This window comes from Lates calcarifer, linkage group LG6 (assembly GCF_001640805.2).
Source record: "Lates calcarifer isolate ASB-BC8 linkage group LG6, TLL_Latcal_v3, whole genome shotgun sequence".
Taxonomy (NCBI): domain Eukaryota; kingdom Metazoa; phylum Chordata; class Actinopteri; family Centropomidae; genus Lates; species Lates calcarifer.
Window position 1 is genome coordinate 1,641,101 of NC_066838.1, and position 23,488 is coordinate 1,664,588.

General features: G+C 40.3%; 1 protein-coding gene across 1 annotated transcript in view; it reads left to right on the plus strand.

Moving 5' to 3' along the window:
- Positions 1–19,510, plus strand: part of plch2a (phospholipase C, eta 2a) — a 60,297-nt gene extending 40,787 nt beyond the window's left edge. Inside the window, 13 exon segments of the mRNA XM_051071014.1 lie at positions 735–890; positions 2,683–2,781; positions 3,177–3,277; positions 3,486–3,574; positions 4,010–4,192; positions 4,375–4,482; positions 4,954–5,078; positions 5,815–5,899; positions 7,818–7,964; positions 9,342–9,421; positions 12,529–12,910; positions 16,667–17,856; positions 17,858–19,510. Of these exon segments, the coding sequence (XP_050926971.1) occupies positions 735–890; positions 2,683–2,781; positions 3,177–3,277; positions 3,486–3,574; positions 4,010–4,192; positions 4,375–4,482; positions 4,954–5,078; positions 5,815–5,899; positions 7,818–7,964; positions 9,342–9,421; positions 12,529–12,910; positions 16,667–17,856; positions 17,858–18,334 (3,222 nt within the window). The 3' untranslated portion in view covers positions 18,335–19,510.
- Positions 19,511–23,488: the final 3,978 nt, after the last annotated feature.

The following is a 23,488-nucleotide window of genomic DNA, read 5'->3' on the forward strand; positions in this document are numbered from 1 at the left end:
AATGGAATATGTGAATCTTAATGAAGCACAATAGTCCCTCTGAGTGGAGTTGAAATTATTTCACAAAATCAAGCCTGATGTTGTAGTTTGATGGGTTTGGTGTTTCTGACACTGTTGAATAGCTGAGGTTCTACTGCTGGGTTAGGGTTAGGGTTAGGGTTAGGGGGTTTGCTGCATTCCTTACTTTACGTTTTGAGCAGTTATCTCATTGAGATTTTCACTGCCTGTTTTTGTTGTAATTGTGTGTAAAAGTTAATGTTTTATTACTTAATGTATTATTATTTTTCTCAAGTAAGCTTTTAAAAGATCAGAAAACAGTGAGAAAAATGGCCACCACTGTTTCCCAGAGTCTACAGTGATGTCTCTAAATGACTTGTTTTGTTCAACCCAAAGACTCTCAAAGAGAAAAGAGAGAAGTCAGAGATCCAGAAAGCTGAAGTTGGAGGCCTTCCTCCTCCATAACATAAAATTCCACAAAGCTGTATGTCAGATTTTTCAAACCACTAATTTTACATCAGCATTATAATGTATGTATTTATATTTTTACAAAATGCTGTTTCCTACTAATATGAAATATTTTCTGGAATTCATGTAAAATGTGTCACATTTATGACATGGAAATCATGAAGCATGAGCAATAACTCTGAAGTGCTGTTGAAAGTTACCTCTTGTATCTCTTGTATCATGTATGATCATATGTAATTACCATCATTGTGTAAATGTTCCTCCTTCAGACATCAGCCAACAGAAAGCAAGTGGAGAACATGGCCAAGAAAAAGCTGGACAACCTGATGAAAGAGTCTAAGATTCGAGACAGAGAGGACCCAGACAGCTTCACTATTGCAGCCCTCCCTCCCTCTGGAAAGCCCACTGACAAAACTGGCTCGAAGGTAAACACAATCCTAGTGAGCAATGATCATACCTGATGTTTCAGAAACACTGTAAATCAGAATCTATGTATATGTCCTGTGGGCTGCTCTTTCTTCTCCTTTAATGCTACAAGAAAACCAAAACACCACCAGCAATGAGTACTAAGCACACAAGATGGGACAAAAGTAAGAAATGAAGGAGTTTGGGATTAATAGTTTATGGCTTTGATGTGATTCGGAGGAACAGACACATAGCTGTTAGTAAATTTCTTCTGAGCAGCATTCAGTCTAGGCAGCTGTGGTGTGCTGTGTGCTTTCAGTTGGAGCTGGAGGAAAGATGCCATATACTTTAATTCAAAAGAACTGCATACTAAAAAACATGCAAACAAGGTGTTTTGTTTGCTGCAGGACAGAAAGTAAAAGTCAGCCTTCATCCTTTTAACAGAGGCCAGGCATTGAAGTGCCTTTTCCTCATTTACACACTCCTCCTCCACTCTTTTTCCTGAAATGAAATGTGTTGAGGTGACAGAGACAGGATTTTGACTGAACAAATGCCATTTCAAATTCCTGAGCCAGCTGCGACAGTGTGTGCAAGTTTTTTGTTTTGTTTTGTTTTGTTTTGTTTTGTTTTTTTTTTGGAAAACACTTGAACATAATTACTCACATAGGGCTACAATTTAGGGATGTAACTGTATATGGATACATTTATTTGGATTAAAACAGATGTTGCACTCTGAACAGATAATTGTAATTATCCAAGACAGATCTTTTCCTCAGTCATTCAGTATCATCAGTAATCTAGATGAATGATTACAGTGCAAACACAAAGTGCTAATAGCAAATATGGCTTTTTGTGGTGCAGTTTCACCTAGATTTATAATACTCAATCACTGATGTTCCTCACAGCATGGTTTTTGCTCATAATCTGATATTTAACCTTGGCATATTGTATGACATGATGGTACAAAAAAAATGAGGAGTTGATATTAGGAACCGTCTCAAATGAACAAACAAATGACCCAGAGAGCTCTTTAAAATTTTATCAATAGCTTTCCCATTTTACATACACCTAAACTTTACTTTATTTTTAACTGGTTCTTCTTGGTTAACAGTGTCCAGTATTCAGAAGTATAAAATCATGTCATATAACCCAGTAAGCTAATCTGACTTGTAATTCCCCTGTGTTGAAACCATCCTAATTCTGTTCAGTCACACAGCTTTTACTAGGACGTTTGTTATTTGACTCCATGATTCAAATATTACATTGTTTTAATGTGAGGCAAAAATTAACAAAAAGAGATACAGATAGCTTAGAATTACACCTTAACCCAACACTGATCAGCACCACTCATATATTGGGTTTCTTGTGGTGTGAATGTGTGAATTGCTGTGAATGATGGAGAGCACCACTGGGAAGGAGAGTGAAGCCTGTGGTACTTGACTTTCCCTGAGTAAAAGTCATTCTCTTCAAATCAGCTTTCCCAGTCCACTCTCCAGTCATTTTCATTACTCATTGTATTAGCATAGAAATAACTCTGACATGATGGAATAGAATCTTTGACATGCAATTAGAATGATTATTTTCCATTACTGCCCCAGTGTCTTTTGAAATTCTGTTGTTGATGACTCTTTTCTTGTTTTTAATTCCTGTTGAGGGGTGAGGCAAGATTCAGTAAATCTTAACTGTCAGTAGCAATGGTGGAGCGATTACTTTGTAGGAATAACCAGTTTAAATTTAATTGTTCAAATCATCCCAAACACATCCTGAAAATAACAATTCAGACCGAAAAGTGACTTTTTCCTCTGCTGTCAGGGTAAAAGTGAGGATGGGACGGACACTGCGGATGAGTCTAATCCCAGCAGCAACAAGCGTACAGGCCGCTCCTTCATGGGGAGCTTCTCTAAACGCAAGGTTGGCCTTTTTAATTTTCCTCTCAATGCTTTGCTCTTAGTTTTCATATCTTTTTCACATCAGTCTGCATTTTCCTCCACCTGTATATCTGTCTAATCTTCAAGCTTCTCTGATGAGAACAGTAGACAGAATTGTAGACAGTGAAAAATTTATTCCAGTCTCAGTTTTGCAAAAAAAAAGGTGCTTATTTATTTCCAGATTTGTCTTCAAGAATAACTTCTATAGCTGCTTCTTAAAACCCTTTTGTAGGTTGAACAGATTTCCATTGGTGTGTAACAGGAATAGCATAGAGGATACATTGACATTTTCAAAATTTGTACCAACATGAATCTCTTAAATCCCCTCTCTCCAATATTCCTTGATCTCTCACTCATTGATCATTCTTTCTTCTGCAGAAAAAGACGACAAAGCTGAAGAAGACGTCAAGCTTTGACGACACAGATACAGATCAAGAGAGCACGAGTAGTGCCTCCCGTGCCCCATTGCACCACAGCAAGTATGCTATACACGTACAGACACATAGCTCTCCATATATGAATACATTCCACTATTTCCACACCCATATTATCATATGAGTATGATGGATAGATGTACATTTCAGGGTTAAAATCCAACAAAAACAAAAACACTACTAAAATACTTTTTAATTCAGTGTCTGTGTATCTATGTATGTGCTGTGTGCTTTGACCTTTGTTGACATTCAGAAAGAAGAAGACCATGAAGTTATCAAGAGCTCTGTCTGATCTGGTCAAATACACGCGGTCTGTGGGTCTCTATGATATCGAGGCACAAGGTGAGCAGATCTGTTCACTCTGTACAGCTGTTAGCTTTAAACAAATGAGCACTGCTAAACTTGATGCTCACTACCTAATCGGGACAGTGTATTTCCTGGGTTTGCCAGTAACTTTTAATTGAGAAAGGTTTTTTGATGAAAGTGTAGACCGCTGTTTTAATATTGCATGAAAAAAACACTGAACATCTCTATAGTATCCATAGCTGTTTTAAAACTTAGCAATGTAACAGGAATCTTGGCTTGCTTATTTCCATTGAACAGATCACAACCAAAAGGAAACTCTTTTGGAGTTGAATAAGACCATTTTGATGATATTTACTCAAAATATTGTCTGTCAGCAGTTTAAATCTTTGAACCCCACTTGATAACATTTGAACTGAATAGAAGTTTATGAGCCTGATGAAGAAAACAATGCCTTTGTGTTGTTCCTGGCAGCCAACTGCAGCTGGCAGGTGTCGTCGCTCAGTGAGACCAAAGCCCACCAGGTGATGCAGCAAAAAGCTGTGTCCTTTATCCAGTTCAACCAGCGACAGCTCTCTCGCATCTACCCTTCCTCTTATCGCGTGGACTCCTCCAACTTCAACCCCCAGCCCTTCTGGAATGCCGGCTGTCAGCTTGGTAAGAGCTTAACCCAACCTACTTTGTGCACTCTATATTCAAAATGGTCAGGCATTGAGGATGTTAACTGTTCACCTTTCACAGATTGCTCACCCTTTCACTCTTCCCACAGTAGCTGCTTGCCAGCAAATTCAAGATCTTCAGCCTACTGCCAATAATAAAGTGAACTGCTTTGATTTCAGTTGCACTCAACTACCAGTCAGAGGGCCGGGTCTTGCAGCTCAACAGAGCCAAGTTCTACAGCAATGGAAACTGTGGCTACATCCTAAAGCCCACCTGCATGTGTGAAGGTCAGCACATAAAATATTCATTCACTCCATTTAGTTGGAAATATGACATTTATTTTTAATACAGACCCTGGAAATATTTTCATTCAGTAATTTAATTTTCAGCTTCAGCTAATTTCAGCAGGTTATATGTGAGTATTAGAAGACTGGTAAATCAGCCTGATTTAATCAGTTTTAGTTGAAACATAAAAAACAGCAATGTTGAGGAGCTGTCTAAATGTGTTGTATTGTTCTTTTTGTAAGGAGTTTATATTCATTTATGCTATAAATGGTGATTCAAAGACCTTTTCACAAATTTGACATTCCAGGGAAACGTGTAAGAATTGAAGAATTGTACTATTACTTGCCTTTTATATATTACAGTGATTAGCAAAGTGAAATGTCACAATGAAAATTGTTATTTCGTAATTAACTGTTTAGTTTTGTAAGTTAAGGATGACAAATAAACTGTGTACTCCCTTTCTTCCATTGCAGGTGCCTTTAATCCCAACCTGGAGGACCCACTGCCAAGTCAGATGAAGAAACAGCTGGTGTTGAAGATCATCAGTGGGCAACAGCTTCCCAAACCCAAAGACTCAATGTTAGGGGACAGGGGAGAGGTAGGACACATACGACTGTTGGCATTTTTTAATAGTTGACTAAACATACAATAAATATATACATGCCAAAGCATTAAATTGTTGGGACAAATATTATATGAAATTATATGTGTTTCTGTTAGTAGGTGTCTGTGAAATATATTCTGTCTGAAATACACATAGATGTTTGTTGTTTTACTTTAAGAGTAAAGAATCTTTCAGATTACATAAGTAACACTACCTCTCTACCACCACTGCTAACTTATTAAATGCACTCTCTTGTAGAAAGCTGGCATACAAATTAGTCCTCTCATGTAAATTCCTGGAAGATCTTGGAATTATGAGCAGACAGAGAAAAGCCAGGGAATTTGCCTTTAGTGTCTCCAGATGTAGCTGTGTAAAGTCTGATGAATTTCCTTAAGTGATGTCTCTTGAGTCAGTGTTGATGGGTCTGAAGACTACATGTTAAAGTAAAAAAAAAAAATGGGGGTTTGGAGTTTGGAAGAAGTGAGCTCACTAGACCTCTGTAGCCTGCTCCAGGAAACAGTAGTTGCTACTAGCACAAGACACTTGAATCTCTGAACTGTTGGTGGTCAAATCTGATCCTTTTTATCAGTTTTATAAATGTCAATTGTGAGTCAGACAGTGTTATACTGATGATAAATCAGGTGAGCACTCTTTTAATAAATTCTCAACTGAAAGCAATGACAGAGCTTTAAAAATGTTTTGTTAATGCTGTGTAATGTCTTTCTGTCAGATCATTGATCCCTTTGTGGAGGTGGAGATCATTGGCCTTCCAGTTGACTGCTGCAAGGAGCAGACCAGAGTGGTGGATGATAACGGTGAGTTGATGGAGAGGTGAATTATTGCAGTTCATGGGTTGTTACAAACTTCAGATTCTATATGATCAAGTCTGCCTGTTGCCATAAGAATAACCCCGTAATGAGGAATAATTTATTTAGTTTCTGAAGTTAATGACAAATAAACAGATTTTTCTAGCCAGTCTACATTTATCTAGACTTCCAACACATCACTCCATTTTTGTATGATGTATGACACAACCAGAAGTGAAATCAGTGAGATTTCTCCACTAGAAATTAGGCATCTGATCCAGGTTTCTCCTAACAGAGTTTAATGTTAATCAGGGGATAATCCAGTCTAACACCACCAGGAGTTATTTTTCCCTGCTTGTAGCCATATAGGCTGCACATATAAGGTCAAACAAGTATCCTAGCATGCATTTCATCAACCATGCCCACTTAAAAAAAATCCCTTATGTTTTCAGAGATGTGAGGGCCTGACTGACCAGTCAGCACCCATTGTTATACAAGGGAAAACCATGTTAGGGAGAACAAAATAGCAAACTATTTTCACCAGGGTTCCAATAGAATCTGTAATCAAACTGATGAGTAGTCAAAACGACATTGAAGATATCTTGAATTTTAGGTTTGACTAGTCTGGTATTCACATTTTGGATCAGCAAAATTGAATCGTAGATAGGCCATACAACTCAACGGACAATTGCTTAACTAACCATCTATCCGTTATTTATACTGCTAAGCCTCTGAGGGTCACAAGGGGGCTGGAGACAATCCCGACTGACACTGGGCAAGATGTGGGATACACACTATCACGGGGCCGACATGTAGAGATAAATAACCATTCACACTCATATTCACACCTATGGGCAATTTAGAGTCATCAATTACTCTGTGGGAGGAAGCTGGAATACCTGGAGAGAACCCATGCAGGCACAAAGAGAACATGCAAACTCCACACAGAAAAGCCCCGGGGCTCTGAACCTGGAACCTTCTTGCTATGAATTGTCTTAATTAGAGATAAATGTTACAAAGGTTTGCCATAACAGAACACATTTCTGACACTCACCTGAGTTAAATGGCCTTTAAATTTTCAACTGAAGAGGACATCAAAACAATTTTTCTTCCTGGTGTTAAGCTACTCTTGTTACAGTGACATTTTGGCCAGAAGTTCATCTGCGATCCATGGATTACTCTACTAGTTGTGGGGGTTAAGTTAACTTAAGTTAAAGGTTAAGGTTAAGTTAAAGTTTAAGTTCAGTTTGACTAAATCAACTTTGGTGTAACCAGACTTTAACACTCTAGTATAAGAAAAGTCATTAACCATTGGCCAGTTTGCTGTGGATGCTCTGTTCTCTACTGACTGCTCCTTAGTGGTGATTTCTATTAACTGAGCCACACATGTTGTCCTGGCGTTTGCTTGAGTGGAGCTAGCTGTGGTTTGTTGTTGTTTATCTTTGACATGTGATTACTGCAATCATTGGTTGAATGTGTCTCTCTACTTGTGTCTGTCTGAGTGCGTGTGCGTATATATATATATGTGTGTGTGTGTGTGTGTGTGTGTGTGTGTGTGTGTGTGTGTGTGAGAGCTGTCTGTATGGGTTCTGATGTATAATTGATGAGCTCAGCTTGAGGAGAAGTGCACAGCCAGCACCTCTCAGTCAGCACACACACACACACACACACACACACACTGAATAATTGATGAATGCTGAGCTCACTCTCTTAACTTTGTCCTGGACCATCTACTCTCTGTCCTCTGTCTCTCTCTCTCTCTCTCTCCTTTCCTCTCTTATTATTATTGGCTTGTCACACTCTTTCTCCTGCATTCCCTCTCAATTTTTTTCTGTCTTTTCCCTCTGCTCTCTCCTCCCATGCCCCCCCTACCCTCCATCCTCTTCCTCCACCCCTGCTTCCAACATCTCTCCGGATGGTCCCATAGGGTTCAACCCGATGTGGGAGGAGACTCTGGTGTTTACTGTGCACATGCCAGAGCTGGCCTTGGTGCGTTTCCTTGTGTGGGACCATGACCCCATCGGCCAGGACTTCATCGGCCAGCGCACCATTGCCTTCAACAGCATGATGCCAGGTAAGACATGAAGTACCAGCTTTTAAATGGAACTGACAGATACAGATCATGTTTCTTTGGTGACCTCTAAAAGCTTTGTTGTTGTCTCTAATGTTTCAGTTATATAATTTCCATAGATATGGAAATTTAATTAACTGAGAATAAGAGAAATAAAAGGATATGGTAAGAGTTTATTAAAAATCATTGTTGCCTTTCCCTAAAGAGAAATTTTGGATTAGACAGTGCTGTTTGGTACACCAGGCTATCATGAGTAACTTCAGCAGAGTAGATCAACATTTTAAAAAATAAGCAAATTTTTATTCTTTCACAGAATGAGAATGTGGAAGATGGTTATTAGTCTCATGTATGTTTAATACACAGAGTAAGGATGTGGTTAGCTTAACACCTACACCTACAACACCTCAAACATTTATTAACCTTTACATGTTGTTTTTCAATTGTTTAATCCATACTAGAGATGTCCTGTGCCAGGTCTAAGGCTCACTGGACAGGTTGGCAGCTGTGTCATATAGGTTAATTTATATATATTCGGTCAAACTTGTAGCAACAGATACCCAATATTAATGGACTCAGACTGGGATTTGAAAAACTGGCCAGATAAATGTAAAAAATATCAATTAATGGTTTATGGGGAAGTTACTGTAGATGCAAGAGCTTCTTTGTGAAGACTAACACTTCCAAAATATGATACCAATACCAATATATCAAACATAGTAAATAGCTTGTATTAAAGACATCTTTAATACAAGCTAATACAAGCGTCTTTATTTGTTGCCTGAACTCATAGTGCAAGACACACAACAGTGGCATGTACAGGCTTTATAAGTGACCATGTGTCCAATCCATACAGACAGCTGCAGGCTGAGTCAAGTTTGTAGCTTCCATGAGCATTTTATTTTTATTTACATTCAAGAGAAAGTCATCCAGCTTTTACAGCCAGGAGACAGGATTAAGTCGGAGAATTCAATAGAATAAATTGGAAATACAGAGGTAAGTGTCATCTGTATAGAAGCAGAAAATTTATGTGGGAGGCTTCAAATTTGACCAACCACCCAACAGAATAGTACTAGGCTAGTAGTATCGAGTCTTGAGGGACACCATACCTTAAAGTAATAAGATTACCTGTTAAGAGAGTGCTACATTATGGACTCCCTGATTGATGTTAAATGATCCAAACAAGTGATCTGATAGACTTTGCTGGTGATGAGTTTGAGTTAGTGGCTAGAAGTAGAACAATAGAAAATGGTGTCTGTTGGAACTGGCATTTATTTCACTTCAGATTGTTACAACACATATTTATCTCTAGCCATTTCTATGTGCACTGTTGTGTTTGACTCACTGATAATGTGGCTGTTTCTATGATGTATTTATGTGCAGGTTATCGACACGTGTACTTGGAAGGTATGGAGGAGGCTTCCATCTTTGTTCATGTGGCTGTGAATGACATCACTGGTAAGGTAGGTACTACTGTGGAGGCCAGCTGAAAACATTAACAGCATAACACAAATTTTATCTTTGTTATAAAGTAGAATTTTCCTGTAAAATTAGAACTTTTCAAAATATGAACACATCTCCAGTTTGTGAGATTGTTTGTGTGAGATTGTAATATTTATATATATATATATATATATATATATATATATATATATATAAACAATGATAATCAGTCGATAAACATTTTGACCTCATAAACATATACATCTTTAAAGAATTATTGTATTGATTGGGGCATTTTACAGTGTAGAAAAAAATCAGTGGTCTCCAGTGGAAGATCAGAAACATTGTGTCTAATTGTTGTGACTGTAGAATTGTTGGAATATTAATTGTTTGGGCTCTAGTGTTAAGTGCTACAGAAAAAAATGATCAATGCTTTAGATATAGTACCTGCCTTACCAAAAATGAAATTGGCCTTACTTGATAAATGCCCAAATCTTTATTGGAGAATAGGCTTCACTCCATTCACTTCTACATAAGTTTCAGTTGAAACAGTTACTCAGGAAAATGAAAATGGTTTGTGTTCAAAAGAATATTACCCTGTTTTGACTATGTATATTGTTGCTGTTATTCCTGTTTGAAAAGTTATTCTTGGGTCATAAATAATGCAGTTGTCACTATCACCACACAAGCTTTGGTTTTGCCTCCCTTTGACTCTTTAGTTTCAATGCACTCAGCTGTCTCCAGTCATGTTGTAAATGACCGCTCTGTTATTCATTGTCCTTGCTTTGAACTTCCTCTTTCTTAGCTGTTGCTGTGTGCCTCCTGTTGTGATTTCTCTCTTATTCCCCACCCTACCCATTTTTTCTCTCTTTCATCCTCCCCCTCTCTGATTTTCACTCTCTTCCTGTGTCTGTGATTTCAGTGGACCCCTCTTTTTCAAAACGCTCCATTTAGAGGCAGGAAATTTTTAGGAGCCCTGAAGCTGCCACTCAAAACTCAGGTGTAGTGAGACCCAGTCAGCATCTTGCATGAGCCACACACTCCACCCTCCTTGCTACCTAAGTGACATGCTGTTCCCCCCTACACACACCCCTCTTGTTACCCAACTGTAAGCATTAAAAACTATAAGGCCAACTCATGTCTCACATGAGTTATGATGGCTTAACCTACCTGCATCTTCATTGACCCCCAAGTAGATCCAATGTCATCAACCTGCCCAGTTAAAGAGATGGAGAGAAGAGAGAGATGGACATCAGGAAATCTGCCAGGCTGCAGTGACTTCTCTGGTGTTTTTTGCAGAGAGCATTTCTTCCTCTTAACTCAGGATTGTTTCAGTGTGCTGCAGTGCAGGGGTATACAGTTGCAGTGCCTTTGAGGACATGTATTTCTCTCTTTCCCCCCTTTGTAATTTTATACATTAAATTATTGCATCATGCACCTAATATATTCCGTATTTTATATAATTATATTCTTCTTCTAAAAGCATACTAAGTTATTAGTATGTTTCCTAGTATCCTAGTTAGTAAGTTTTTTTTCAGCACCCCAAAACGTCTGACCTAATTCTTATCTCAGGCAGTGTGGCTCTAGATATGGAGATCCATCAGTCTCTTGGTCCAACACATAAATCCCTGCTATAGCTGTAGCTGAACATTTACTGGAGCTATTGAAATACCCTGCCTCCAGTTTTTGACCTTAGCTAGGCTAAACATGCCTGAACTTATCTCAGTACTAAATGAACAAAGGTATATTAACATTACTGAGTTTCTCATCTGCTTCTGGGTAAGACTGCAAACAAATGTATTTCTCATAATGTTGGAGTACTGATTTAAGGTTTGTGTAAGGTTTTGCAGGCTAAAGGCACCTAAGGCAGCAGAACATGATTTGAACATGATCATCTCCTGGTAGCTTAATAATCATCATGTGCAGTTCAGCCTACATTTCCTCTTTTTCACTCAGCCAGAGACCTCTTTTCTTTATTGTCTTGTCTTTTTGTCTGTACTGTTGCTTTTCTTTTGACAGATGTCCAGTAGGCTATTCACCACAGTGGTCAGACTATTTGGATCTACTTCTTTCACATTGTTTGCACTTTTTATCACAAATAATAGCAAGGGTTGTAGGTAATATAATATGATGCCTTGTCCCACGAAAGCTCCATTTGGTTTGGCATTTCTGTCCAAGTGAGTTTAACAGTTATCAATGTCATTGTCTGAATGTCCTCATCATTGTTCAAGTCATTTTTGCGTCAGTCATTGTGACTTCTGAGTGGTATCATGCAGCAGCTAAACGCACAGGAAAGAGCCAAACAGCATTACATTTTATTGAATAAACTGAATATTAAACAAGTGAAAAAATAGGCTTTTTTCTCAGACAGTTTGAAGTCAAGCTTTACTAGTGATCATTTTTCAATTAACCCTTTATAGAGGTTACAAAAATATATCCTTAAGAACCTTAATTTATCATTAATCTTAAAATATCATTACAGCATCTTCATTAATTTGGTGACAAAAGTTTTTGTTTATTGAAAAATAAGCCAACCAACATGAACACTGGGGCAGTCTGTACCACATGTTTTCCACAGTATCTTTTTGTGGTTCTACCACCAGGGAGATAATTGAGAATTTTCAATTCCTGCACACAGTTTAACATAACTGTATTTAGTTGTAGAGGCAAGGCACAGCCTAAGGTGCTCTGTGCGTTTAACCTTGATAAGGAGCTTTGAGCATGTATTTGTATAACTAATATTTTACCACTGGGACAACAGCTGCTATATACAGATGTAGAGGTGCTCAAAATATCTAACACTTTGAATCCAAGTGGCATTCAAAGCTAATCAGCATGGATTACAGCAGAATGATCATATTAAAGACTATGAGTGATCATTCTCACATGATATTACAGGAAATGTCTGAGGTATATTTTTGGAATTTGTTTTTTACTTTTTACTTTTGAAGCATGCTCACTGTACAAAAAATGTACATGTATTATTACAATAATGCAGTGTGGACCAGTGCCATCTGCATTATCACAAATATTTTTCCTGCACGACCTCTCTGTGACCTACTCATTTTGGTTTGTTAAGACTCTATGTGTGTTTGACAATGATCTTTTATTGGTTTTTTTTTGTCAGGCCAGAGTAGCCAGCGGCATAAAAGGGCTGTTTCACAGAAACCCAAAGCAGGCTTCCCTGGACAGCCATGCTGCTGCACAGCACAGCCGTAAGCACCCATTTGGTGCCCACCTCCTGCGCCGCACTGCCAGCGCACCCACCAAAGGCCAGCCCAAAATCAAGAAGGGCTTCCCAGAGATCACCATCGACACCAAAGACTACAGCTCAGAGGGTGCTAGTGAGGAACGAGAGTCTGAAGACAGGGACAAGGCCTCTGCTGCCACCTCTCACCAATCCACACCACCACAACACCACACCGGGGATCCACCAGCATCCCAACAAGCCAAGAGGTCCTGGGACCATCCTGACACCAATGGGGCTTTTCACCCTGAGGAGGGTAAAGGTAAGAGCCCACTTTTTGCTAAGGGACGACCCATGAGTGAGCCTCTGAAACGGGCCGGACGGCTCCGCTTTCATGACCCGCTGGACATGAAGCCAGGGGTGTTTGCCCGCGTTGCGCTTAACAGCTCAGGCAGGGTGGGGATGTCATCCAACTGCATCACATGTGTGATCGGCTCCAAGGAGAGTCCAGAGGCTGAAAGAAAGATTCAGGTTGAGGAAAGGCAGGGATGCAAGTCCAAAATGGAGCATGGGGAGAGACAGGAGAGAAGTAATCGCTCCTCCTCAACCAAGAGACAAGTTCAGCCAGAGCCTATAGCCAAGCCCCAGCCCCTAGCTGCCCAGCCAGATTTACAGCAGTCTCCTCCCAAACTCAAGTCCTGCACGGAGGCCCAGTTTCAGTGCTTACCCCAGGCTCTCCTCGGCCCAATTCCCTTGCCCAGATCCAAAGCCAGGCAAACTCTGGGTACTCAGCACATCCAATCTCAGCCTCACATATCACAGATGATCACCCGGTCCTGCAGCGTTCCTCGTAGACGCTCCCCCAACACTGTAACACCGGCACCAAGCCTCACACCAGACTGCAGGACCAACCTCCGTTGGCAGCAGGCAACACCACCCAACTATGGTGCTGTTTGTGGCTCAGCTCTCACTCCATTCACAAACAGTAATGCAAATGAAAGTCTCTCTCTCAGTGACAGTAGCAGCTGTGACAGCTTTTGCAGTTTGAGCAGCTTGGGATCGCCTCCTATGCTTCCTCCACGTTCTGTCCTCGACAGCCGCAAGAGGGCTGTAGGCACTCTGCAGCGTGAGATGAATGCCCTGTTTGCTCAGAAAATGGAAGAGTTGCGCCATAAGTCTCCCATGTTCTTTGCGGGTAAGATGTATCTGAGGCAGCCTTAGCAATAACCCTGTAGCTGCCATGTAGTGGCTGTAGTCTTCCAGTTAGTCTCCATACATGCCAAGACTACAAATATTTGGTAGCATATGATGTTAGAATCATCCCTTTGCTGTGCACGCACCTTGACATCCCACATGTCCCTGATAGTTTGAAGTCAAATCTAAATCCCAGCTTCAACAATCCACTTTATAGTTCAAGCCTCAGTTTTGTAATTTTCATCTAAGCCTTGTCACAGATTCCTGTTTGAGTTGATTGATTCCAATGTTGCCTCTCTTTGCCTCAAAATACTTTACCGGATACTACCCACCTGCTTAGCAGATGAGAGAAGTGGTGAGTTTAAACCTGAAATTAATGGAAGTAGTTTTAGCTAAGTTAGTAGTTTTTTGTTGCACATGATCTGAGGTAACATAAGTACAGAGAGCTCAAACCGCACCATTATATGATATGTTTGCCTCATTTACTACACTTCACCAGCCTACAGCTAGCTATCCCTAGCCAGTGTTACATGTTCAACATCTATGAGTAGACTTCTTTCTTGTAAATTCTGACTTTATTCTTAAACTCTTAATTTAAAAAAAAAGTAAAAATATTCCAATGATGACATTACAGTTTGAACTTAAGAATACTTGTCAACACTGTTTCAACACTTCAACACTGAATTGTATAAAGAAAATATTCAGATATTTTATCTGCTTTATATGTGTGGTGAAACGCACACTAAAACCTTTGAATATAATGCAGTCCAATCCACCATCACAGCTACAGCTTCTCTCTTTTCCTCCCTCACATGACATATTTCAGGAGTCCAGTTCTTGCTGAACGCCAGCTGTTCTACACAAACCCACTCCTCAGCTTCTTATTGTTTATCATGTGATGTGTTTAGCAACAAAATTAATCTTGTGGGGAAAACCAAGTATGTTTAGGGAGTTGAGTTTAAGTTTTCTGGCCCTCCTGATTTGTGTCTGACATCTGTTAGTCATATGATGCTGGCAGACACAGTACTTGCTAGTAAGCCATGTGTTAAATCTTTAGCTCAGCAGCTTTACCTTTTATCTTTCTTTTCAGTGTAAAACAAATGCTGTTTGTCTGTGTGTTGATTTGGAGTTCAGTCTAAAATATCTTCTCTTGTTAAGGTGCTTTCTCTATCCTGTTGCTGTTTCCTTGACTCCATTCTCCCTCTTCTTTCCAGTTTTGCTAAACTCCCTTTTCCTCTCTGTCCCTTTTGCACGCTCTCTCTGTTCCTAGTGCAGAATTGAGGGGATGACCAGAGCCAGGTAAACAGCTGAATGCATGCAACCTATAAGTACATCCTTCACACTTCACCTTCACTCCACCCATCAGCCTCTCTTTCTCACCAGCCTGCTTCTCTCATGACCCATATGTCACGCCCATGCGGGTTAGTGGGGGTTTGAAATCCATATCCGCCTTCATTTTCACATATTCCTGAAATACACTAACTCATAATGACATCAGTGGAAGTAATGAGGGCACCATGCTAGCTTTGTCTGTTCACATCATTGAATACGGGTGCAGGTCCAAACAGAGACATTCACTGTGGGCAAGTGGAGAGCACAATTCATACAACATAGAAGTGTGCACACTCACTGTGGCCTGTACAATGTTTTGAAGGGTAATACAGATTATTACAACTAAATTCTTACAGTCCCGTCCTAAAGGACTTGGACATTTGCACATTTTTTGTTCTTCAAACCCAGTACAATAATTTTAAAATCAATCAATGTGTCAGCTATAGAGAGAACTGTGTGGGTGATATAGCCTTTTAACACATAATACTGAAATTGCAATGGTTCAGAAGTAACTGGACAGATACACATGAAGTCAAGCAAAATCATCATATTTGATATTTTGTTGAAAATCCCTTGCAGTCAATGACCATCCTCAACGCATAGACATTAGCAGACACTGTACAGTGTCATTATAAGACACAAATAATGGTTGTAGTTAAGCCTTATTTATTTTGAGTGTGCTTAATGAGGTGTTAGGCCACCACATGGCACCAGAGCAGCTTCAGTGCACCTCGGTATTGATTCTACAAATCTCTTGAACTCTCCTACTGGAGAGGTGGAACACCATTCAGGAAAGACTGACCTTAGGAATCGTTGTTGACTAAATAATCTTAACTCTAGGTCAGTGTTTTACTTTCTTTGGAGCTTTTCTCAGCCTTTATCGGTAAATGTGATCTGACAGAAATCAGCGCACAACTGGCTATGAGATTCAGTTAAAAGCTCAGGTAAAGACCAGTAATTAGACTTTGAATTAAGATTATTTTCTCACATTTTGGGCACTGGAAGTGGGGCCATCAGTGCAACTCCAGATTTAAATTCTCTCTGTGTAGAACTAATTTTCTAATTTAAGGCAGCACCTTCGCATCAGTTCTTAACTTCAAGTGGAGATGTTCATACATATTCACCATCACATCTTTTCACCAAAACACTCCACTTGTGTGTGCTTGATTTTCCTCAGGAGCCAATACCAACCCAATAAATGTAGCCCACTGTGTTTTTCAACTCCTAGAAGCTGCTTAAAGTTTAGTCCTCATTTACTGTGCCAGGTGGCACTAATAACACTTCTGGTTTTGCAGGACTTAAACTGCCTTCACATTGAAATGCATCTAGTATACAGCACATGAAAAAAGAGAGAAATTAGTATCACCTGTAGCTTCACACATCAAAATTAGCTCACCACAGAATAGCAAACGGTATTTTACCTTATGTTAATTAGTTGCATTCCTGGTTTTCAAGCGGATACAGTTATCACTTTTACAGCCAAAAGGCTTTTAGTGACCAAGAAGGACATTGATGAAGGTGAGAAATTTATTTGTTGTTTTTCTCTTCACAGATTGTTCCACAGTGCACAGACCATCTCCCCCTCTTTCATTTCTTGTGCTGAACTCTGGAGACACCAGGAACACGTGTTTCATCCGTTCTGTCTCCACTCCAGAAGAGAGCCTGTTTTCACATCACTCTTCATCCACATCACTACACTCAGCATCCACAACAATAAATGCAGATTCCCCATTGCCCCTTTCAAATGGGGTGGTGGACAGTCCTATCAAGATGAGCGGAGACCCTAAGAAACTTCCTACCTTTTCCAGAACCATGTCATTACCTCTTACCAACCCTGATGAGAAAACAGTCCCATCACAGTGCAGTCAAGACACCCAGTCCAACAAAAGTGCTCATTCATTCATGGAGAAAACACCAAACCAGAGAGAAAACAAAGAAACTGTGACAGAGAAGAAAAACGATACAGCAGAGTTAAAGTCTGACCACAAACCAGAGCCTCCTGTTGCAGCCGTATCCACTGGAACCCCTGCACTTCCTGCAGCTCAGACAGCCCAGGCCAGAAGAGCACTTTTTAGCAATCTGACATCACACACACCAGTAAGAAGAACAAAAAGTGAGGGCCATGTTCGGATGCCTGTAGCCTCAGCTGGACAGACCCAGTCAGCTGTACCAGAGGTCTGTGTGGATGCTACCATAAATGACCGCCTTTGGAGTAAGCTGGAACCAAGCAGTCACCGAGACAGCATGTCCTCCTCCTCTAGCATCTCTTCCAGCGACACCGTCATTGACCTCTCCCTGCCTAACCTGGCCAGGAAGAGCCTCACCAGCCTGCCCACATCCAGCAGCACCTGCAGCCCTCCCTGGGTCAACTGTCGTCACTCAGCATTAGTCTCCTACGATGCCCTGCGAGTCAGCAAGAGCAAGTCAAACCCCAATCTTCAGCAAAGTGAGTCCTCAGAGGATGAGCTTAAGCCCCGACCCCTGCAGCCCCCCCAGGAAGCTTCTGTGGACTCATCCAGTAGACTGACTCAAAGGAGGCACACCTGGAGCAGGCTCTACATGGAAGGCCTCAAGCAGTCATCAGTCAGCCGGCCATCCTCGGCAGCTACAACCCCAACAGCTACAGCTTCCATGTCCAAAAGCCTTGGGGATCTGACCTCTGATGACATTTCCTGTAATTTTGACAGTAAGTACCGCAGCATCAGCCGCAGCTTCATTGTTAGGCCAACCAGGGACCAGCTACCGCAAGGGGACCCCACACAAGTCTCGTCCATCCAGCAACCTGACAGAGCAACTACGGAAGCTTACTGATGTGGAGCCCCTGAGTGCTAGTGACTTCGCCCCAGAAAACAGGCCTAAAGAGTCACAAGAGGAGTCTGTGGATGAGACTCTGGTGCGAAGGACCTCCTCAAGGAGTCAAAGCAGGGTGCGGTACATTGCAAACAGGGCTAAGAAGGCCCAAGAAAGGCAGAGGCTCCAGGGCCTGGTCCAGGGCAGAAGTGCAAGCTTTAGCCTCGCTGGTAGCATTGGCAGTGGAAGTAGTGCTAGCCCCATTGAGGAGCGGGGGAACCCCGAAGGGGCGTGTTGCGTGGCCCGCAGTCCCTGCACCAGCCTGGACCTACTGAGTCAGCTCACCCCCCTAGGATCCCCCTCTCCCAGACAGTCCCAGTCCTCCCCAGACCCTGAAAACAGTGAAGTCTTTTTCATGCTCAAACTCTAACTGGTTGACTTGGAACTGAGTGTGAGAGACACAGCTAGAAACTTGCTTGGAATACAGTCCAGTTTTTCTCAAGTTTTTAGAAAAATGTGCATATCTTGCAGAATGTCTCACAGAAAACTGGTTCATAATGCATATTATTTTAACATCTCACAGAACACTGACATCTACTGAATTAGTAACCCACGAACGATCAATTCCTCATCTTGAGTTTGTGCAAGATCCATTTTATAACCTGTGCATCCAGAAAACATTGTCTTGAAGCTAATGGAGAGTTCTTAAAAAAAACTACTACAGCTGTGTCATCTCTTTGCACCAAATGTTAGATATTTGCCAGAATGTATTTAGTCATCAGGAGTTTTTATATGGCTGTTTAAGTAGACTGTGATCTGCTCTCATGTTTGAGAATTTTTTGAAAACTTTACCTGAGCATACAGTAGCAATAGATCACAACTAGAGGACGGGATTTTAAATGATCCATTCTTTTTATTTACTTGAACTGTAATGACAATTGTAATTTAACCAAGTTGAAAATGAATATGTCAAAGCGTTATTATCATCCCATCTACTTGCAATATTTTGAAAATGATGGCATGGTATCATATTGAAGATAATGTAGAGTTTGATGCTAAAAGCTGCAGTTTGTCTCATGTCTTTAAAAAAATGGAAAGGAATTATTCCTACAATGCAGGACAAAATTTTTAGTATTCTTTGTGTAGTGGTTATATTGTAATTTGACCAAGCTGCCAATATTTTGCTAACCTTCTGATCTGTGGCATGTCACAGTACTGAGATCCTGTACTTTAAAGCAGTGGTAGATTACTCCACACAAAGTTTACCCCTTTTTAGTTGACTGCATGTCTTTTATGCACTGTAATGTTTATCCTACGACTGTGTTTTATTTTACAAAAACTTTTTTATGAAGATTTATTAATATTCCAAAGCTCCTTTTTTGGATCGTCTTATGGTGGTCACGAGAGAATCATGTCTGAAAACCTGTGTTCACATCAGTCCGTAGTACAAAAACAAAATGGAAATGATCTGTATCAAAGCACGTTTATTTGTCGACCTGCTGTATTGTTTGCACTGCCATGCCAGTTCTTTGTGCAAGATTTTAGGGATAATATTTAATTCAAACTATGTGTAATTATGACCTGAATAAATCTCAAATTAATATTATTGAAGGTTTCACAGTTCATTTATTTAATTTACCCTTAATTTATCAACAGCTGTCTCAGTTCAGAGACAAAGATAAGTCGTTCCCAAACCAGTTAAACTGAGCCTTATACAAGCTGACATGTAAAAACCTTTGTCCTTGGTTTTGGCAGGGTCTGTTTGCTGCTCTAATTATGGACTCTGCTTGGGTCTGTGTTTACCAGCCATCACCTCTTTCAACCTCTCTGGCAAGAAAAAACCCAGACCCCCTGCAGGAAGGGAGAATGTTCCAGAACAAAGACTTGAGACTGCACAACAGACGACAAGCTCAACCAGTCATTAAAGGAGAGAAAAACATCTTTTCAGTATCGCTTGCCACCCAAGATCAGATATTTTTAGGCTAAAGAACTATTTACTTTGTGTCTCTTAGACCTCAAAATGTGGCACTATGTATAGAATAAAATTTAGTTATACTAAGGCAGGTAAATATGCTGAAGTATTCAGTGTTTCCTTCTGAACTGAGTTCAAAATTGAAACTTTGACACAGCATGAATGCTCTGGGACACAAACTGTCCATTGAAACCTAATATGACAATATTATCAATGGATTCATGCACACTTTTGAAGAAGCTGTTGCCTTGTATGTGCAAACTTACTTGGCAATGAAGTCTGATTCTGATTCTGAAATGTGTTAATCTCAGCTTCCTTTGATAACCCCTGGAATAGTGATGAATTCTGCATCTAGAATGGAGCTCAGTGGAACAATCCTACACTGTCCATTGCACAAATTCAACACCACAAATATGTCTGATTTTTTACATTAACATCCATAGATAGTTTCCTGAGAATGTCTGAAAAATGCCTTTAAAGAGAAAAAAGTGGTCAAAAAATTCCTGGATATGCCTCTTTTACCAGATGTGCACCAGAATTTAATGGGTTGTTCACTAACCCATAGTGAACATACATCCATTAGGTTTGGTGCACATCAGTACTTTTTGAGTAATCCTGCAGACAAATAAACAAACCAACAAACAGACACAGGTGAAAACACGTCCTATTGGCAGAGGTAATAAACAATGTAATGTGAACAGTAATGACTGGGTAAAATTAAAGTCCTTTGGGCTTGAAACCCAAACTGCAAGTCAAGTCTAAGGAACCATGTAGTCCCTCCACAGACACTGATTTGTCAGTCAAAGGGTTGTCTTTGGTATCCAAAGCTGACAGCCACCTCTGGCGAGCTGTCAGACACTGCCGGGCCTCTTCCTCAGTTCTGTAAGACTTTGTGAAGCGTGACATGCTCATTTTAACGCCACAGACTCTGCTTCAGCCAGCACACAAACACAAAAGACAGCTTCATTAGGATTCCAAGAAAATCACTGAGTCCCTTTTAAAGCTGTATTTATCTAGACAATTTGGCACGGCTTGGCCTCTCAACTGAAACCTCCCATCCCTGTCTAGCACTTCAGGCCTGAGAGAATGTTTTTGTCTCAAAGAGTGATTCAGTCCCTCCTTTCAAAATAAAATCACTGCCTATTTTCGAAGGTCTTGTGAAGATAAATCAGTTAAAACTAGGATTTTTTTAGGCCAAAGAAAGGACAGGTTTTTGTGAACACTATAAATTAGGTATTTTATAAAAGGTGCGGGTTGGAACAGATGCAGAAGTGGTGGGAATTGCTCAGGGTTTTTTAATTTACCACCCAGAGCTCTAACTGTATGACAGTTACTTTACCTTATCAGATGTTCTTATTGCAGCAAGGTGCATTCAGAAAGTATTCAGACCCATTTTCATTGTTCAATGTTATGTTGTAAAGGAAATGCTGAAGTAGTAGTATTCAGATCTTTTGCTATGGCACTTGAAATTTAGCTCAGGTTCCTCCAGTTTCTCTTGATTTACTTTAAAATGTTTCTACACCTTGACTGGAGACCAAAGGAACTTTCTGCAGGGTTTATAGACATGATTGTGTCAAGGTACAGATCTGGGGAAGACTACAAAAAAATTTGGATGCATTAAAGGTCACCTTTCTTACCAAGGCTGTCTCCCCCCGATTGCTCTGTTTGGCTGGGTGGCTGGCTCTGGTTGTTCAGCTTCTTCCATTTGCCATTGTGCTCTGGGGAACCTTCAGTGCAGCAGGAAAATGTTTTTGTATTCTTCCCCAGACCTGTACCTTGGCACAATCTTGTCTCTGAGCTCTGCAGACATGTCCTTTGACCTCAAGGTTTGGTTTTTGCTCTGATATGCATTGTCAGCTGTGAGACCTTATGTAGACAGGTCTGTGCCATTGAATTTACCACAGGTGGATTCCAATCAAGGTGTCGAAACATCTCAAAGATGACTAGATGATTATATTACAATATTTACAGAGAGAGACCCAACAATTCCCACCATGAGCAGCACTATATATACTGAGTGTAGGGTTAGGACTGATTTATCTATCGTAATTTCCGGACTATTGAGCGCACCCTGACTATACGCCACACCCATTAAATTTAAAAAGAAAAAAAAAAAGTATATATACAGGCCGCACTTGTCTATAAGCCGCAGGTGTCTAAATGTTTTTGCGGCATGAAGCTCGTTAGCCCGTAAAAATCTATAAATTAGCCGCATCATTGTTTAAGCCACAAGTTTCAAAGCATGTGAAAAAAGTAGCGGCTTATAGTCCGGAAATTACGGTATTTATTTAGCATAAAGCTGCAACATAACGCAATGGTCAAGTGAAGAAGTCTGAATACTTTCTGAATACACTGTATGTTCAGGAGTCCCTCAGGGTTGGTCAGGAGGGTTCGGCCGTGCTCCAAAATAAAATCTCTTCCTCTGAATCCCTGGGACCTCCAGTCCATCCATCTGTAAGACCATTGCACCCACCCCAACCCACCCCAACTCTAAACCTCCACCACTATCCACCACCACCTCCCTTTTTCAAAGATCCTGTTATATAACCTTACAAAAACAAGTGTGGCAACTGTTACTGGTAATTACACTTCAATCTAAAAGTATTAGGCTAGTAAGAGACATGCTGATCCTCAAATGTCAAGAATAATAGAAGACAATAAACTGTACACTGTAGTTCTCTCAGTCCGTTTCATTTCTTGTTATCACTTGAAATGGTGGAATGAAAAAAACATGATTTGCCTCAAAATCTGTATCATTCATACAAGCTTGTACAGGTAGGTGTTAAAACACTTATGCAATGCAATACGTCTGCCTTCTATAATTTGATATCATCTCTCTTAAGGCTTAATTTTGCCAAAACCTCTGCCCAACAATCATCTTTGAGTTGAAACATCTCAAAGATGACTCAGTTCAATTCAATTTTATTTATATAGCACTGAAACACAACAAAAGTTATCTCAAGGCACTTTTCATATAGAGCAGGTCTAGACCATACTCTTTACATTACTATATTTACAGAGAGAGACCCAACAGTTCCCACCATGAGGAGCACTATATATACTGAGTGTAGGGTTAGGGTTAGGACTGATTTATTCATCAATCTATTTATCATAAAGCTGCAACATAACGCAATGGTCAAAACAGTGAAGAAGTCTGAATACTTTCTGAATGCACTGTATGTTGAGGAGTCCCTCAGGGTTGGTCAGGAGAGTCAGGCTGTGCTCCAAAATAAAATCTCTTCCTCTGAATCCCTGGGACCTCCAATCCATCCATCTGTAAAACCATTGCACCCACCCCAACCCACCCCAACTCTAAACCCTCCACCCCTATCCACCACCACCTCCCTTTTTCAAAGATCCTGTTATATAACCTTACAAAAACAAGTGTGGCAACTGTTACTGGTAATTACACTTCAATCTAAAAGTATTAGGCTAGTAAGAGACATGCTGATCCTCAAATGTCAAGAATAATAGAAGACAATAAACTGTACACTGTAGTTCTCTCAGTCCGTTTTATTTCTTGTTATCACTTGAAATGGTGGAATGAAAAAAACATGATTTGCCTCAAAATCTGTATCATACAATCATACAAGCTTGAACAGGTAGGTGTTA